This window comes from Colletotrichum orchidophilum, assembly GCF_001831195.1.
Source record: "Colletotrichum orchidophilum strain IMI 309357 chromosome Unknown Scaffold_7.1, whole genome shotgun sequence".
Classification (NCBI taxonomy): Eukaryota; Fungi; Ascomycota; class Sordariomycetes; order Glomerellales; family Glomerellaceae; genus Colletotrichum; species Colletotrichum orchidophilum.
Genome location: NW_019172963.1, coordinates 287,919 through 305,802, shown reverse-complemented (window position 1 = coordinate 305,802; position 17,884 = coordinate 287,919). Strand labels below are relative to the sequence as shown.

Genomic DNA, 17,884 nt, shown 5'->3' with positions numbered 1-17,884 from the left:
GGCATATCATCCAAACTTCAATCTACTCTGTCCCTGCTCTAGCTTGCCGCCGCGGCCGCCCCGCTTGGCCGATGCACCTGAAGTCTTTGGGCCGGAGCCGCGGGTGGCAGACGAGTGTTGGGCAAGTATGGGCTTGCCACGTTCTTCGTCTTGTAGATCTTTGGCAAAGTGCCAATCCTCATGGCTTTGGTGCTCTTCTGGCGTTTCAAACCTTGTGTTGCACCGTGAGCACACGAAGGCCGTGATTGGCACCTGGTGGAAGCCGCCGTTGCCGTCCTCGTGCGCCATACTCATACCTGGAGCAGCTGTGGATGGCTCACCTGACGAAGTCTGGTCTCGGGGCTTGACATCGTTCTTCACAAATGTACCGTCGAACGGCAGTTCTTCGCCTGCGGAAACGTTGCGTGTGAAGAAGCGATGTATCGCCCCTCCGTCCGTCCGACGTTTCTTTGGCGGCTGTTCTTCAGGATTGGACAAATCATTTGCCTCGCGGCCGCCCTGCCTTAGTGCCTGAGCTTCTTCTCCTTTCAGCAAGAAAGCGCCGATGCCCATGTTGCCTGTGACGCCGTCTTCGAAGCCACCCACACTCAAGCTGAGGGTGGCGCAGGGCCAAACGTTGCCTTCCCCTATTATTTGGTTCAAGAGGTTCTTTGCAAGCTCGAACAACGCTTGCTCATCTAGTGTCTTGCCTTGGGGAATTGGACCTTGGCGTGATTTCATCTGACCGCCATGCCGGTGGTGCAAGTTAATTGTTCTCGGTCTGCGCCTGTTCTCCAAAACCCCCTCTTCAACCAAGCGGGCGAAGATGTCGGCAGTGAAGATCCTCAGCCACCGATGGGCCTGTTCCGGGGTGGTGATGTAAGGCCGAAACGATTTCGCAGATAGCATCGACTTGATTTGCGTGCGGGAGTTGACATCACTAGTGTCGATGCCACGAATAGTATTGAAAACCCAGGTTCCGGTGTCATGGCCTAGCTTCGCTTTCATCTGGTCTAGAGAAATAGCTAAAAGCTCGTCAACGACCTCAGTGTTGAAAGTTGAGACCACGTTTTCGCCAAGCTTCCCCCCGAGATTGCGTATCTTGGTGAACTTGAAGCCTGACAGGAATTGGGCGACTGCTCGGTTTCGAATGACGGTCTGTTGGTTGGGCTTCTTGTGGCCGGAGCCCAACTTGCTCAACAACTTATTTTTGGCAATACCTCCGGAGCATGTGTAGTGTAACTTCTCCAGGATCTGTCTTCGGACATCGCGGACAATCTCAGAACCAATGAGGATCGCCACGTCGTCCCAGTCTGGATCCACGGATTCCTCCTCCTCATTCAAATCGACGAGTGCATCCGCTTGCCAGTCCAGAGCTGCTACGGATGGGGCGGGAAGATTCTCCGTCGGATCGTCGTAAGGTGGTGGGTTTCTCAGCTCGGGGAAGCGTTCCAGGAGAACGGCATGGACCTGTGCGGAGAGATCAAGGAAAACCTCATCGATGCTAGCCTTTTCAACCTTTTGCTGACCCATAGGCAAGCTTTCCTTGATGACTGCCAGAATCTTTCTGCATTGAAGACGGTACGGGTCGAGCGAGACTTTGTCGCTCTGGATGTTGGCAGCAGCATCATCGCGATAAGCCCATTTGTCGTCACCTTCTCGCCAAGTGGCTACATGCTGAGCGACCAGGGTAGGACACAGCTTCTTCGCATCCGTCAAAGTGCAATGACGACCAATGCCGTGCTCACGTGCTGGGTAGTTGACAGCAATCAGTCCTTGCCTTGGGAGCGTTAGTTGACGACACGATGAAACGGAAAGACCACGTACCATTGCTGGACGGCCAGAGGCTGGTCCTTGGGCACGCCCAAACGAACCATCTCACATTGTGCATAGAAGGCATCTAGGTCAATGTGAGCTATGACTCGCAAGGGGCACGATGTATTGTAAGTCGCTAGCTGGGACAAATGCTTGAAGGTGAACTGAGATTTGCGTCTATCAATGCCGGCTATAGGGGAGGAGTCCCGGAAGGGCTGAGAGGATGACATGGTTTCGGTTGAGTTGCGCCGAAGTGCCGGTCGGCGTCGTGGCGGCGTCGTGAGGCCCCCCTGCTCGCTCAGCGGAATCTCAACGGCGTATTCTTTGGATCGACATGGAATTTTTGACTGCAAGGCCGATGAAAAGAATTTATTACTCTTTTTGTCTAGTGTGGTTTTCTTCTCAGATCGTTATATAAGCCAAGTTTGGTGTAGTCGTACGGAGTATGTCTGGAGGAGATGGTTACTGTGTTGCTCCATGGATAATTATTATACCTCACGCTTGCAAAGGTCAGCAGTTACGTAGGTAGTTGAGGCAAACGCGCCTCGGAACGCGCCTGCCATTGAGTGTTCTACCGAAGAAACAGCGGCAAGGATTTGCCGCGAACCTAAGTGGTTGGTACCGCTTTCCGGATCCACTTTTTAGCCAACAATGACCCGCAGACGTCGTCGGTTGGCTTGCCTTCTTGGCACGCTCAGGTCGCGCATTCATAATGGCAAGTATTGTCTTCGTTCAGTGAGGGAAGGCCTTATCGTATCTTGATTTTCTCGGCCAAGGACTCTCAGGCTATAATTTAATCTGAATCCATCAATATTTAACATCACATTCTCTTCGTCGCTGATTCTTTGAGAACAACCGCTCAACCTGCGCAAGTGTACCGGGTGCCTCTTGCAACATCCCTCTTTCTCCCTCGCCCCATCGACGAACCTGCTACGCCGCCATACTGCGTCATCCGTCAGTTCTTATATGCCCGTTGGCCATGATTATCAGGCTCAAGCCCTCGGATAAACGGCCGAGGAGTCCACGACTTGTTGGTTTCCTATAAGAATCGTCTCTGAATCCTTCTTCGAAGACGCAATGTATGTCGCCTATAGTCCCGGACTTACCGAATCAAATCTTCACATGTGAACATCATCTTCGTCCTCTTCCAGCATTTAGGCCGATTCCCAGTGGTCTGGTTACACGACTGCAACCATCATTATGGTGTGTCGTATGTCAGCTCTTGATAGACGCAGCCTCGACCTTGCCAAGAATTAAGATGCATTACAAGACATCTCTAACCTATCTTGCCCACCTTTTCAGCGCCTCATAAGTTTATGAGAAAGGCACCCACCAGGCAACAGTCGTCAAGGCGATATGAGACATCAGGATCACGAAGTGAGCACCTAGCTTCGAACTATCTCATTTATCCTCCGGCTGAATTACTGAGTGAATCGTATTCTCTTGTACCTTGATATACCGTCTCATTCTCCCGAGCCGGCAAGATTCCGTTCCTGTTTTACGGTCGCCAAAAGCCCTTGAGCTGCGGACTTCAACGAGCCTGCCGCGTCTACCTTACATGGCTCTCTTACCACCCCCAATGTTATCGGCAGCAGGCTACGACTTGTATTTCGCACTTTGGTCTCCAAAGAAGCAGGTGGTACGGAACACAAGGGTCGGTCCAGCCAAATTTGGGGATGTCCAATCTTCTTTCCCCGCTTCGCTTTTCCTTGCATTAAGCTTCACGCCATGCCTCTCTCTCCTTAAGACGTCATCTCTTCTCGCTGACCTAGCAGACTCCAGGACTCAGAGACTTGTACTCCGATTCGCAGACTGCATGCCGCGTTTGCTGCCCTAGCGTTTAATCGACCAATCCGATGGGAAGAGGAAGAGCAGGCTGCAGATTTCCTCGCGCATGAATTTGACTCCAATTATCACACTGTGCCGGTCGTGGAGTCTCGTTGTTGCTGGCCATGGGGCACGACGACTAGCAGAGGATAAGACACAAACTCGATTTCTAATGCAACCCCACGCTCTACGTAATGCTATGACGGTTACCACCCTCCGTACGAATCAGCTAGGTTTCTATTTATCTATCAGTTCCAATCGGAGGTTCCTCGTAGCTTATATTCCCGTAAGTCCATTGGCCACTGCAGTTTGAAGGATGTTGATTGCACAGGAACCCTCGATATGATACCAGGCCCTCTTCCGGCGAGCCTTGCTGGTACCGTCAGGCAACCAGTCAACCTGAAACTCACCTTCTGCGGTCCACCAGTCGGTTGGAATGTTGGAGTCCCCGTTCACTGCAAAATTCACGGAGTGGCTTTTCTGGGGTTCGAGCAGTACTTACGTCTTTCGCAACACTAGTCAATTTGGACCAAGGGGGTCTCAGAACGAGTCATCGTTGCCAACAATCGGTCTTGCCAATTCACAATCAACCCCGCCTTGGCCCTATGTTTACGAGATGGCTGTCCCCAATCTCGATCATGACAGACAACCGGGTCAAGCGCGACAAACACAAGAACCCACCTCATTCGCTCTTGGTGAGGGGAGCAGTGGAAGTCATCAAAAGCTGCCCGGAAGCAGGCCGAGGTGTCTTCGGTACTCAACCAAACAGAACAGCAGGACTTACCCGTTGAGCTCTAACTTCGAGGTGAGCCATAAGGCTGCCTCTTAGCGTTGCCTCGTCCAAGTTGCCTTGTCCGTCATCTTTGGGGTCGGCTCCCGATCTCGTCCCCTGCCTGCGGTATCACGGCATAGCTGACTGGTTCGAAACTAACGGCAAGGAATTCGAAATCACCTTGCACAAACTTTCTATCCCGCCGCCGCAGGATCGGCCCCCATCTACTAGTTCCAAGAGCTCGGTCATCCCGCTGCGGCTCCAGATATTCGGCGAGTAGGGGGCGTACCGCATCACCGGCGTCAGCCCAGCAATGTTGTCCATGTTTACCTCGTACGACCAGTCAGGAACCACCCTTTGATAGGTCCTATTGGAAACCTCTCGGGGCTTAGATGGCTTCTCCTGGCTTTGCGGGTTGGGTGGCTGAGTCTCGGAGCCATGCTGTACTAGTCGAGACGACTGACGCAAGATCCAGCACACCCATGGGACGCTGGAATACGAGCCGGGCCAAGACGCTTCTTCCAGAAACGTTTGTATGAGGGAAACATGTATCATTACCAATTCGAGCCATGTCCGAGGAGCTTGGTCATGGGTAGACCTGCACAAAGCGATTTAAACCGATACTCTGATCTGAAACTGGAGTACTCGTCCCGAAGATGCGGAAGGCAAATGTCCGCCTACAATGCTCTCTGGATATGGTAGAGGGAAACTCATATAAGTCTGAAGGTCTATTATCATGGACCGAAGAAGCTACCAAAACAAATCATCGTCTATGCCCGTCATACTTCTCCCACCCTCTTTGCCCCTAAACACTTACATCATCCCTCCATATCAAGTTGTATCCGGCGATACACAGTAATTCAGCGTTCCGTACTTCAGTTGGGCTGTATCCGGAATTCTCTATACATTTTCAAGTGTTTTTGGGCTTTCAGATCCTTCAGATCTTGACTTATACAACATGTAAGTCGGCGAATTAGTTCTACTTTTCGCTCGTCCACTCATCAACTTTTCCTAGGTCAGACGACGGCAACGAATCCGACACTTCCGAGCTACCTCCCAACAGTACCAAGTCGATGCCCGAGGGGTCTTGGAAGTGCTGTGAGTGCAGCGAGAACAACAACAGCGAGTTGTGCGGGACGGACGAGAACGACAACATGAAGTGTAGCGTGGCGCCCTGTAGTCACACAAAGTGCGACGACTGCACAGAGCCAGATTGAATCCTGACCTCGCATATCGGGCCAAGGATACGGTGATCTGACTCCCGAGCTGGTGTAGGAAAACAGTAACTGCAACAGCATAGAAGCTTTCGCGATTGGCAGGCAGCCTATAGCATTGGGTCTACATAGTGTGGAGCGGACATGCCATATCAAACGAACCAGAGCTAGTTCACTTTCATCACTCTTCACCAACGAAAGCCATCCAAGATAGCGAATGACTCCTTGACTATTGCTCCCTATTCCCAATTGTATGTCCCTCCAGCTTTCAGCAATCCGGCCAGGAATGCATAGGGGACCCACCAGACATCGAGCACATCCCACCACTGCTTCCGCCGCCGTTCGGAGGACATGCCTTCGGCCCGGTGGATCTTCTAGGTCGGTCGGTGCGAGTGATTGACACCCTCACCCGGAATCAGATACCCTAGATGCTGCAAAATTAGGCGTCTGGATGCCCCTACTGAACCTGCCTTGCACTTGAGCTAACCAAAATGACCTGTTAGATACTTTCCAATAATGCGAATGAGCTGATCTGGCCGCCTTTCCATATACTGAATTAATTACTACATAAGAAGGCTTAACACTAGGTACGTGTATGTGTGTGCGCGTGCGCGTGCATATTTGCATATAAACCAAAATCAATCGCTGGGCCCCTTGAGTTGCTTGGCCCCTATGAACGCCTAAATATGCAAGGACATTGGCTGTCTTTGGGCCTCGGTCAACGATCACGGTTTCTCAGCTCCCGCATCTCCACTCCGCCGGATGAATGGTTGGGGTCAGGTAGACCATGTCGTTCTCTGAGTGTCTGTATCAACGCGCCCATTTCGTAGTCACTTTCCATGCTATCGTGATTGGCGCATGGTGACCCGCGTATAGGCAAAAGCCAGTCGATCAGGGAGTGTCCCATAATGGACGTCCAGTTTCCGGCATACCCGAGATCCCACGGGTTTTCGTCTGACTCAGTCCTGATAATAGCAAACGTGCGTGTAGCCAGTCGGTCGCGAGGGGTCTCGCTGTCGACAGTGGCGTCTGAGGAAGCATGTATCCCTTGGGGGTACTTTGGTAAAGGATAGGTGATCGTGCCGTAATTATTTCCAGGACGGGTGCCGTTGGGCACCCTGATTGCTAGCTGATGGACCCATGACTTGCGAAGGGCATCAATGTTAGTTATATTGAGTAAAATAAACCGCCAAGAAGTTGCGGTCATAAGAAAAGTGAAGAGTCCAAAAAAACCGGCGATGGCAACGCCGGAGATCGTTCTCCCGTCGACGGTCCCATCGCGCACCTGTAAAGCCAGACAGTAGGCTGCCTGGCCCAGTGCAACCGTGCAGTATAAGGTGCAATAGAAAGTGAATTGGGCAAAAAACTTGAAGGCTACGTTTTGTTAGTATAGTTTTTGAGCCTATGCCGCAGATTGCGTCAACTCACAGGTCTCTGACACCATGCCGCCAACCCAGGGGCAATAATGGTCCATCTTTCGCACGCATCTTCCAACCTCACTCGAGTGATGGGCCCGATCAGGTTTCCAATTGCGGCACTCGGAGCACCATTTAGGACGTCCGTCACTTTCGCAAACGAATACGTCCTTGCTGTAGAACCCCTCTAAGCCGGGGCTGTCCGGGTCCTGGTCGGGGCCGGTGAAGTATGGCTGGCTTTCCAAGTCTCCCACTTTTCTCCGCCTGCTCTTCTTATTCGACTCTCTAGATGGATGCTGAGCCTGCGGGCCGAGCGGTACCAAGCCTGGGTCCGTTTTGATCTTGAGGAATGTTCGCAGGTAGGCGGCGATCGTGAGGAGGTAGAAGAAGAGGTAGATGGTGATTGTCGAAATTGCGGCGCCTACCTCACCCCTGGTTCTATATAGGTAGTCGACTGCGGTCAAAGATCAGCCGTTGAAAGTGTTCATACGGACAAGGCTACTCACCACCTAGGTAGGCCACGATCACGTAGGTTGCATAGCCGCTTGTGCCAGTGATGATGATGGGGATGATGCGCGTCACCCATCGCGAGGCACATTTCGTGCTGGTGGCTTGCGACATGGCAACGGCGCAGTCATTTCCGGCACATGGAAAAAGGAACTGGACAAATGAAATAAGCTGGCGTCCAAAGGAGAGCGCAGAAAATGCGAGCGACGGGCTGTAGAGCCGCGTCAAACCATGCGACGATGTGTAGATGCGTAGGATTGGAAATAGTCGTCGTCCTTTCCGGAAATTGGTGCCGGGACGACGGGCGAGTTCTAGGCGCCTCGGAGGTGCGTGCCTGGGATACCTGCAATCAAATGTCACGGTCCACCTTACCTTACCTTAGGTACCTACTGCGTAGATAATTTACACAGGGCCGAGTAAAAGCGGGTACAGGGGAGACAGGGGCGGGAGAGACGCGCTGCAGAACATGCGCAGAACAACAATAGAGTGCATTGTGCTGCCGGGTGAAGTGGATCAATAAGGTAACGGGAACAGTGGCCTTCAGCCCTACAGCATTGGCACCTAGGTTCCTTGCCCCAGCCCAGTGTTGGATTCCACTCGTTGCGGGTTCCCCTTCGCCGTATTCTTTCTTCACTGCAATTTTGGAACCTCCTACACTTCGTTGGCATCCAATGGATGCCCTCTCAGCTGCGAGGCGAGGCACTGCATGCATCTAGTTTCCCGCGGAAAGCTCATGCAAAGTAAACCGCGGTCCTTGGTTCGTCCGTTCGTCCGTCTCCGTTCTCTACTGCGCCTTCATCTTGTTTCATTCCGGTTCGATGAACATGATGAACCCCCCAGACGTGTGTGTGGGCATGCTGGTTTTGCCTGTGAGACCACATCTGCCAAACGGTAAACCCCGATGAAGCGACGTGAGACCTGTGTTCATCAACTTCACCGCGTATCAGGAACCGTCAACGGCCTCTGCTTGATTCGTCATTACGCGGTAACGTGGCTTTTTGGCCTTCAGGTGTTCAGCTGGTGGCGCGACTCGTTCCATCAGCTAACGATTCGTTGGCAGCCATCAAGAACTACATGTCACAGCTGCGGCGACACAAAGAGACCTCTTTTGCGTTTCAAACCATTTTTGTGCTTTTCTCTCTTCTCTTGTGAGCCTTTTCATAACCATGGATCCAATGGATCAGATCTTCAGCCAAGCGTGGAGGGGAAAACGCTAGCCCCTTACGCCCGACATGCTAGGCTGCTACGCCCGATAACGAGAAACTTCGAGAATCGATATCAACTCGCCAAAGTCGAAGTGATTTAGCTCATGATCAGTTGGCTCCCAAGTGCCAGAGATGCGAGTTCAGTCCGCAAGCTCCAAAGCCACCACCAACCACCAAATGCGAGGCAAACTGCACGTAACCCACACCGGCGCGGGCGAGTTTCTTCCTGAGGATAATTACAAAATACTTCTCTCCACAAGTAACACGGAAGAAAGCAGGCTCTCGCACTTTCAATACGACAGCCCAGTGTCAACTACTCTCCGACTCACGGTGATCGACATCCTAGACGAGCAGGCTGTGAAGACCTTGCGACTGTCCCGAGAATATCCCTCTATAGCGTTGCTATGGGAATCAGTCTCGGAGGAATCGGCCTTGTTGCTGCTTGGTACATATCTTACATCAAGTCTCAACGCATATTAGTTATGACTATGCTCGAGACCTTCTTATTCACTCAGCCTCTCTCACACATCGCCCCCATCGACATCGACATCAACCTCGGAACCCACCAGACTATTCCTACCTTGGTCTAACAGCTAGCCACATCGATACCTGCCTCGACATCCATGCATCTCTTTTCTCTACTTTCATTCAGATGGTCAGATTCTCAAGGCTGTGCGGCACATGCATTGACAGCTACTCACAGACGGATGCCCTATCCAAGAGGATTAGAAGGTTGTGACTCTGCCCGGGCTTCGACTGTCAAGATACCCGCAATACCAGCCTGAGGATCTGGAAATGTATCACTCACGTGGTCAGCAGGCCAGAAGAGCCGCATGGCTATGAGTACATAAGAGCTTCGACTTTCCCCGCCCTTCATTCACCTCTGTCCTCCGTCTTTCCCAACCTAATGGGTCTCTTGAGAGCCGCGGCGACAACCGCTGCACGAACCGCCACATACACCACCCGTGTAAAGATCCCCATTGGCACGATTCGATTTGAAGACGTCTCCGCTACTTCGGTCCCCGCGATTCGATCGCACCAGTCAGAGGAAAAACGAGTGTCTTTGGCGAATGAAAGGCATGGAAAGGAGACTACATCTTGACCACCGACGCTATCTATAATGCAACTAAGCAAAAAGAGATTCCTAGAGTGTAGTACACTCAGCTGATAGGTCGGAGCTTTCCTACACCTGTATTATGCCTATCATTCGACAACAGTAGACACAAGCCGCTGCTGTACGACCAATTGTTCCTGGCTTTCTTCTCTCCCTTCCAGTACCGCCAACGTAGCCCTAGTGAAGGGGTTGACTTGGAGTTAGATTCTCGACAGCAATATGTTATGACCAGGTATTCTGAATCCATCTTCAATTGCTCCTCAACCTGCACTCATTCTTCTCTCAGATGGTTTCGACCAACGGCAGACATCCAAAGAATCACGTGACACGTTCTGTCTCGATCGAGCCTGCATGTCCATAAGACTCCCGCATGCTTACGCAATTACCTAGGTATGCATGAGACCTGCCGTTGCTCCCCTCACTTTGTCCACCTCACTTTAGGATCCAAACTGATGCGTTTTCCTAATTCTCTTTCAACACGGATTGCTGCCTGCGAGCGGTCCGCACCCTACTTCGGAGCCGGCCGCCACTCCATTCCAAGCCCGACGGACAGGTCTCCCTTGATGTGTCCACGCATTGCTTCTTACTTTCATCTTGGCCGCATACACACCGCAAATGTGCACCTGCGGGGGCCAAGCCTGCGTCCATTACTTGGGTCAATGGAGAGTATACCTACAACAGGAACGACTGTATGACTCGAAAACGAGCAACTTCGAGGCCAAATCGAAGCTGGACGAATCGAACCCAGGGCCCATCTTGGACTCATGCGGCTCTGCTCGCTCTGAATCTGCCCTCTAGCCTGCATCGAGTTTCAGGCGGGGGCGGTGGTTGCCTGATTATTCGGTGAGAATGGCAAGTATCAGGGCGTCCCCTTGTCCTCTGTGGAACACACATGCTTAGAGCAGTCTTCGGGTCCATCCCAGTCAACTAAGTCCATAAGCAGTACCGGTGGAAGCCGCAGAGCCGCAGAGCCTCCTCGGATCACCATCCCTCCCTGTCACAGCAGAGCCGCACGCCAGCTTCGTTTTTGTGATCCAGGTGACTTGCCATATCGTTTTCTGACCCATGGCATTCCTCTGCCGACCTTCTCCGTACTTTCGGCGCGAGACAAGGAGTCATATCCTCCTCTTCCCCTCACCGCTGGTGGATATTCGCTTGAGAGATGTCTGGGCTAACTTGTCCCAGACCACCCGCCATACTCATATCTGCCTGAACATACCGTAAAATCGCGCGCACCACAGCTCCGGATCTCGAACCGCGTGGAGGGGACCGACTAGGGCAGACGTCACATACCAATGATCGGCCCTGAGGCGCCTGATCCGGAAGGCGCAGTAGTATTGTTTGACGTTGCGATATGGACGGTGGAATTGTTACTGCGCCAACTTCCACCGAGGCAAGCGGGATGCCTTCTGGAACAGCCACGATGCGCACCGGGTGGACAGTGGGAGACCCCACAAGAGGACTCAATCACGTCGTCGGTATCCCCGTCTTAGGCTTCCTGTGAACAAATGTCTAGTGACTATTGTTTCGTGGCTTGGAATCTCGTTGGTCAACATTTCTGTTGCCTCACCAGGCTTTTAGGACATTGCCGTCGGCTGTAATGACAGTGGGACGATACGGACGATTCGCCCAAAAGGACTTGGAACTTGGTCTTGAAGACTTCACATATATAAGATGGACTCCTGAGGATCACCTCTCTTCTCATTTTGCCTCATCAACGTCTCCAGCCTCCTTTCGAGCATCTGATAGATATATTCATCCAAGAATCTACTACTCTTTCCTGTCATCTTTTCAAAGAACGCCGAATCCGTCAAAATGGGATCATCTAAGTCATCGAAGACCCTTGTAACCACTTGGACATGTGTAAGTTAATATTGATTCCTCACTAGTACTCGAGAGTAATGTTTAACATTCAACAGTGCCAGTGTGGTGACTCGGGAATGACCACGAGAATTGATGGCTGCCCTAGTTGCGGATATAGACGTTGCAGTCAATGTCCCGTTAAGACCACCAGAGTGCGATAGCCGCCATGGACGATGTCTCATCGTTGTTCTGTACCATCGAAACGACCGCAGCGACCATCCAAGATCCTGCATAGAGCGCATTCGGTCTTTCGAAAGTACTTCGGTTACAACACCCCCAAGCCAAGCACACGGCACGATACGGGTAGCGACAAGGATTTCCCCCGGGTGGTATACAGTTCCGCCATGCAGAGTTGTGTTTAGGGTGTAAGAAGTTGGCTTGGAGGTTTCGATTTGATCTTACTTGCTTGATTTTCATTTGTTCTCTCTGATTGGCTAGATTTACTGCTCGGTCCTTTTTGGTCTCCTACCTGAGTCACCTGGCACGCATGCAACTCCGACTAGGAGCCAGGGGGTTGGGTACATGATTGGAGCTTCTCTCTTTGGTTTCTTTTCCTTGTTTGAAGAGTCTGGAGATCCTCAGTGGCCACGAGTTTCTTTTTCTCACTCACCACTATCTTTAATTGGGTTGTTTCCTGTGCATTAGAGGGGCCATGACTACAGGTCATTTGCTAGATAGACTAGAAGTTTCATGACATCTCCTCAATGGACTCACCTTGTTTTCGTTGGCAACATTACTCTGACTCAACTTTCTGAAGACCTTATGGAATTGAGTTGCCAGACAAGAAGTACACCTTCCCGGGTGGGGTGTATGGCGAAGCCCGACTCCACACAACTTCATCACAGTTACGAGTCGCAGACAAGAGCAAACCTGCAAGACCTCAGGTAATTACAAGGCAAAATGACTTTGGCACCTATACCCTTAGCATTTCAGGCACTCCAAATGACACACACTCACGGATGAGACCAGGTTGTGAGGCGACGCAGTCCACGCAGAGCCATTCTGACCATTGAGCAATGTTGCTCTTCACTAAAAGCCAGTCTCTTCTGGAGCTGCGCATAAAACTTTCAAATCCCACATGAGTTGCCTACAACAGACAAGCCATTTTGATTGCTGGAATTATATATCATCTAGTCTACTGCACACCCCAAGTGCTACAGTTACAAACTGACCTGATTTGTCCTAGAGACTGGAAAGCCACTCAAGGCTTCCTGGGGAGAAAGAATGATTGCCACCGGTCTATTCACTGAGCCAATGGAAGTACAATACCAAATGCTTTCGTCTCCCTCGGTCATTGGGATGTATGCATGCCTCATGGCTTCCTAGCAAATACCAATCCCAGCATCCGATGAGCCACCACAACCCTCAAGGTCAACCTCAAGGCACTCTTATAAATCAGCCAATGTCCGGAAAGCTCAAGACCCTAACGACATGATTCGTCTTCGGTCGATGAAGGAGATGAGGTCTTGTCGAGGCAGGTCGTCATATCAACCTCATAGTATTGCACTTTAATCACATGAATGACCTGCATGCGGCCAGGAAGACCCATGAAAGCCCCGTACCAATCATTGGTTCACACAACTCCGGGGCTACCGGCTTTATGGGAAGATAGAGGGGGGGATGGAAAGCGGAATAAGGTGGTGGGCAGATGCGGCCGTGGCCTCGGCAGCGGCCTGCCTCGTGTGAGGTGCGCGCACGGCTGACGATGGAATGGGGTGCGATCTGAGTTAGGCTCTCATCAATAGGCAAAAAGTCCCTCCATGGGGATAAGCTGCCACGTTCGCTCAGCGCCAGGTGCCTCGTGGCGACCGCATGCCTCGCGCTTGCACGGCCTCCCCTCCCGCGGCCTCGGGAGTTGTTGTGGTGCGGTCCGCTTGCAGACCATCATGCACAACATACTTATGCTACAACCACTCCAGGGATGAAAATTGTCCGGTGACCGGGAGCTCGGGAAGGGCGAAAGAGGCGGCAGCAACGCCACGGGCGGCCGAGCCCGTCCCGTACGCCCCGTTACTAAGTGCCATAAGACCAGCAGTACCAACTGCATACTGCTTATTTTCTTTCATGAAACTTGAGGCCAAATGTCTTGCGAGGACTCGGTGTTGGCAAACGCAAATTAAACACCGAGAAAATGAGAAACTTGTGAGGGAACCGTCAGGCGCTCTAGTGGTGAAGCTCCTCTCTTAACGATTGGTATTGAAGAAGAGGAAAAACATGTAATTGTTACCGGAGAAAGTGGCGATGCACGGCCAAGCCCCACAAGAATCATCGAAATTGAGCACTTGCTCGCTTGCGACTAGGACTCCAGACCAAGGGATTTCAAGAGGAAACTGCGCAGCTGCGCAAGAGATTGTAAAAGTCGCAGAGACGGAGGATGAATTCAATAATTTAAAAAGCAGCTGGCCTGCTCTCACTTGAGAGAAAGGAGAAGCCAGAACTCGACATCAGAAACGGCCAGTACAGTTACTCACTTGAGAGAACAGCGCACGCAACACTCTTATCCCGCTACAGACTTTAACCCACCTGTATCGACTACACAATACACATCAATACAAGCAATGGCCCACCACAAGAGCTCGAGCTCCAAGGGCCACGGGAGCTCTCATGGAAAGTCCCACGGTGGCAGTTCTGGTGGCAGTTCTGGCGGCAAGAAGCAATATGTTTCTTTCGAGGTCTGGTACTGTGTCAGTGACGGCCCATCCCAGCTCGTCTTAGGTTTCCATAGCATCCTCCGACTAACATGCTTTGCTTCTAGGACTTCTGTCACAATGGACCATTGAACACTCAAACTGACACACACTGCACCAACTACAACTGTGGACACCGGCGCTGCCACACTTGCCAGACCTCCGTGGTCACCCAGCGCGCCGATCACTGAGCGGGTGTGATTGGGTTTGGATAAGAAAGCCTGCATCGGTATCCCCCAACTGCAGAAGACACAGAGCGAGAGGCTAGAATGGGGGAACAATGTGATATCCTCGAGACAGTTAGAATTAGAACGATCACAGCTGAAGCTGTGACCGGCCCAGCAATGAATTTGTAAACGGACTTTTGAAGACGAAATCTTTGCGATTGTAGCGTGGCTTGCGGTGATGTGCCAGACCAGCCGCCACCTCGTGTAGAAATTTGACGTCATAAACTAAAACATTCCTTGCGCAGCACTCTGCGCTTGACCGGGCGATGCTGCGAGTATGACGTGCCGATTTCACCTGGTTGTGTGTTCTCCATAACCAGTCATGGGCGCTCGATAACATCCCAAAACGAGGCGCCGAGGGACCCATCAGGAATGATAGTCCCAAGTCTGTTAGACAGGGTTGTTCGAGTCTGCGTAGCTCGAGTGGGTAGCATTCGTAGACAACCGAAGTTCGGTCAAGTTCCCATACCGACGAGACCAGACTCGGTGGCGCAGTAGAGTGTAATGTAGTGTAATGTAGTGTAATGGAAAAAGGCAGCGCGCACCTAGCAACTTGACCGAAGGGAAAACAAGATGGGCGTTTTCCCCCTCCAGTAATGAGGCCGGCTTGAGAGATGATTGGAGTAGAGTGGAGTGGAAGGTGAAGTGAAATTGTCACCGAGCAGACGGGGGAGGCGATGCCGAAAGATCACAGCCCCAAGCCAGCTCCATAGAAACTTTCTACGAGGAAGCGTACAAACCAAAGACATGCTTGACCTTCACCGAGTTTGCTAACCATGAACGAAACACTGCGCACTCGCGCATCTGCTCGCCGTTGGGCGTTCCAATTCCACATGAAAGAATTATAAAATCAACCCGATTCCTTTACCTTTGAAGAGAATAGAAGAACCTCATCAGGTCAGACGCAACCGCAGCCGCACCGGCATCAGCATCAACGCCCTCTTCCACACATCGCAGCAGACAACTTCGAGAAAGGTTGAAAACTTTCTTAGCTTTCCCAAGCCCATCATGCCCCAGCCCACTACCGTCAGGACCAACGTGTGGTACTGCGTGAGTCCAGCAACACATCTTCCATTCCTCCGATGCCCTTGGCTAACCAGCTCCTTCAGCACAACTGCGCCAAGGGACCGCTCAACTACACAATTGACGCATACTGTGCATACTGTTACCATCAGAGATGCCACAGCTGCACGATCAAGCAGATCACAACCCGGGCTGGTCGATGAGTGAGTCCCAACATGAAAAGTTTAGCTCCAAGAGGTTGCTCGAGACTAACCGGTGATATCGTAGATGACGAACGCATTCCTTGATAGCACCCGCCATGTTATGGCCTGCCTGACATGGAGGGTCGCACCCATAGGTGGCGCCCGGGACATCTCGTCCTTCCAACTTTGCCGCCATCACCAGTCGCACTGGCGTCCTGGGCCTCGACTGCCAACAGCATCCAAACGACAGAAGGGAACGGGGGGACAGCCACAAGGATGAACAAAAGTGGAAGGAGAGGGACGAAGGCAGCCGCCGGCGGGCTCAGCCACGGATCATGAACACCAGTCAATACCCAGCAACGTAAACGAAGCACACAAGAAACACCCCCTTCCCCTCCGGCATCGGGACAGTGTAGGATAGGATAGATAGACTTAGCCTCAGGGCCAGCACTCAGGCGTAGGGAATAGATCAGATTTTTTCTTTTAGCTTTTGTGACAACTTGGAAGTGTAAACCATGTCGTCCAGTGAGGAAGACAGAAAAGTGAGCAACGGTAGTGGCTAGTGCCATCTAGCGCGGGTCGCCTCGTCTTTCGTGATCTGAGTTGCGGTATGTTTTTGGCCGGGGGCGGGAGACGGGAGGTGAAGCTCGACGGGATGATGGCGGCTCCACTTGGATAGAGCGACCTCGCTCCTCGGTCACCGGTGAGCTGTTGCCTTAGGTTGTTAGCGGGTACTAAAAGGTACTCTTCGCGCCGCTGCGCACATTCGAAATTACGCAGGCGCGAAGTCGATCCCGCCAAACGTAGCGTGGGCTCCCCGTTGTGGAAAAAGACGAAGTCTGCCTAAGGTGGGTAGGCGATTGAGACAGACGTGAGGAGGGGACGTTAGTTGCGGCTCAAAAAGTTACGTACTTCGCATTCATAGCTCACGGGACTCAAGGTGGCTGTGCATTAGGTAGGTTCCTATCCGTAAGACCGGCGAGGCCTATACCTACATGTTTGGTTTCATTGGATAATAATGGCAGCACGCGTTACACCCCTCAATTTGAAGAGTTGAGGCTCTTGCAATTTTACGGCGAATCAGTGGCCAACAGCTAGGGATGGTATGGGGAGCGTGCGTATCCGTAGTACCTATGCTGTTTAGGTGGGGTGGGAAGAAGTTCGCAAAGAACGGTTAAAGTCAGTCATCAGCATCCCTCACCGGCATTCAGGTATCCTCCCGGGGCCCACCCCATGAGGCTTGATGGACGAAATCCACCTCGCCCGATACACGTCCTAAAGTCTCAGTCTCAGTCTCTCCCGTCATACCTTTAGGGGGCCCCCCAGCTGCCTCTCTCACCTTTACTATGTACACCAGCCACAGTTAAGTGTTCAGGCCCCGTTGCCGTCGGAGTGAGATCCGTAGGGTTTTCCGCCACGCTTTTGTCGCGCAATGAGCGACAGCCCTGCCACGCCTGCCTGCCAATAGTGTAACCTTGGCCAGCTTGACTTTCTAGAGAACAAGAGAAACACAAACCAAGAGAGACAGGTTTCGCATCCAGGAGGCGCTGGCTGGCTGCCCGACAAGGCACAAAAAAAAAGGAAAGGGAAAAAAAAAAAAAAAAAAACTCCCTCGACTAATCTTCCACTTTGCTAGGCTCCCCTAGGGCTGTGTTCATCATCCCCCAGCTGAAGAGAAGAGACTAACGACGTGAAAAAAGAAAGAAAAGTAGGAAACTGTATCCTGGAACACCTCGTCGCGAAATTGGAGCACCAACCGCAACCCGCGTTACCGCAACCGCATCAAACGGGTTTCTGCGCCTTACGCCACGCCATACGCCCGAGCTTGCATCTTCATTCACCCTTGGCAGGCTTCTAGAATCTCTGCAAGAAAAGCCATGATTCTTTGTCAATGGCGTAGGCACATGGACAGACACACGGATAGGGCCTGAGGCGAAGGAAGAGCGGAGGGCGGTGGACACTGGGTGTGTAAAAGGTCCATGCATGATTGGAGAGGCCTTCGAGCCAACTCGGTCTGCCCATTGGCCACCAGGGCATCCTCAACAGCGCCCAAA

At 52.0% G+C, this 17,884-nt stretch overlaps 5 protein-coding genes across 5 annotated transcripts, besides 1 other annotated feature; 3 read left to right on the top strand and 2 right to left on the bottom strand.

Moving 5' to 3' along the window:
- Positions 1–6: 6 nt before the first annotated feature.
- Positions 7–2,024, bottom strand: CORC01_01390 (impB/mucB/samB family protein; the record flags this gene model as incomplete). The annotated part of the gene is made up of 2 exons (XM_022613045.1): positions 7–1,759; positions 1,807–2,024. The coding sequence occupies 2 exons, from the start codon at positions 2,022–2,024 to the stop codon at positions 7–9; spliced, it is 1,971 nt and encodes a 656-aa protein (XP_022480473.1).
- A 3,442-nt stretch (positions 2,025–5,466) lies between these two features.
- On the top strand, positions 5,467–5,610 carry CORC01_01389 (uncharacterized protein; the record flags this gene model as incomplete). The annotated part of the gene is made up of 1 exon (XM_022613044.1): positions 5,467–5,610. One exon carries the CDS (start codon positions 5,467–5,469, stop codon positions 5,608–5,610), a length of 144 nt encoding a protein of 47 aa, XP_022480472.1.
- Positions 5,611–6,325: 715 nt separating this feature from the next.
- Positions 6,326–7,862, bottom strand: CORC01_01388 (DHHC zinc finger protein; the record flags this gene model as incomplete). The annotated part of the gene is made up of 3 exons (XM_022613043.1): positions 6,326–6,981; positions 7,036–7,476; positions 7,529–7,862. Coding segments are annotated over 3 exons (1,431 nt in total), but the record flags the coding sequence as incomplete, so codon positions are not given.
- Positions 7,863–11,788: 3,926 nt separating this feature from the next.
- Positions 11,789–11,872: a sequence feature (Short protein (CORC01_01387, OHF03334.1) was converted to a misc_feature.).
- A 2,397-nt stretch (positions 11,873–14,269) lies between these two features.
- CORC01_01386 (uncharacterized protein) lies at positions 14,270–14,589 on the top strand (the record flags this gene model as incomplete). The annotated part of the gene is made up of 2 exons (XM_022613042.1): positions 14,270–14,395; positions 14,467–14,589. 2 exons carry the CDS (start codon positions 14,270–14,272, stop codon positions 14,587–14,589), a joined length of 249 nt encoding a protein of 82 aa, XP_022480470.1.
- A 1,044-nt stretch (positions 14,590–15,633) lies between these two features.
- CORC01_01385 (uncharacterized protein) lies at positions 15,634–15,851 on the top strand (the record flags this gene model as incomplete). Its single annotated transcript, XM_022613041.1, has 2 exons — positions 15,634–15,675; positions 15,735–15,851. 2 exons carry the CDS (start codon positions 15,634–15,636, stop codon positions 15,849–15,851), a joined length of 159 nt encoding a protein of 52 aa, XP_022480469.1.
- Positions 15,852–17,884: the final 2,033 nt, after the last annotated feature.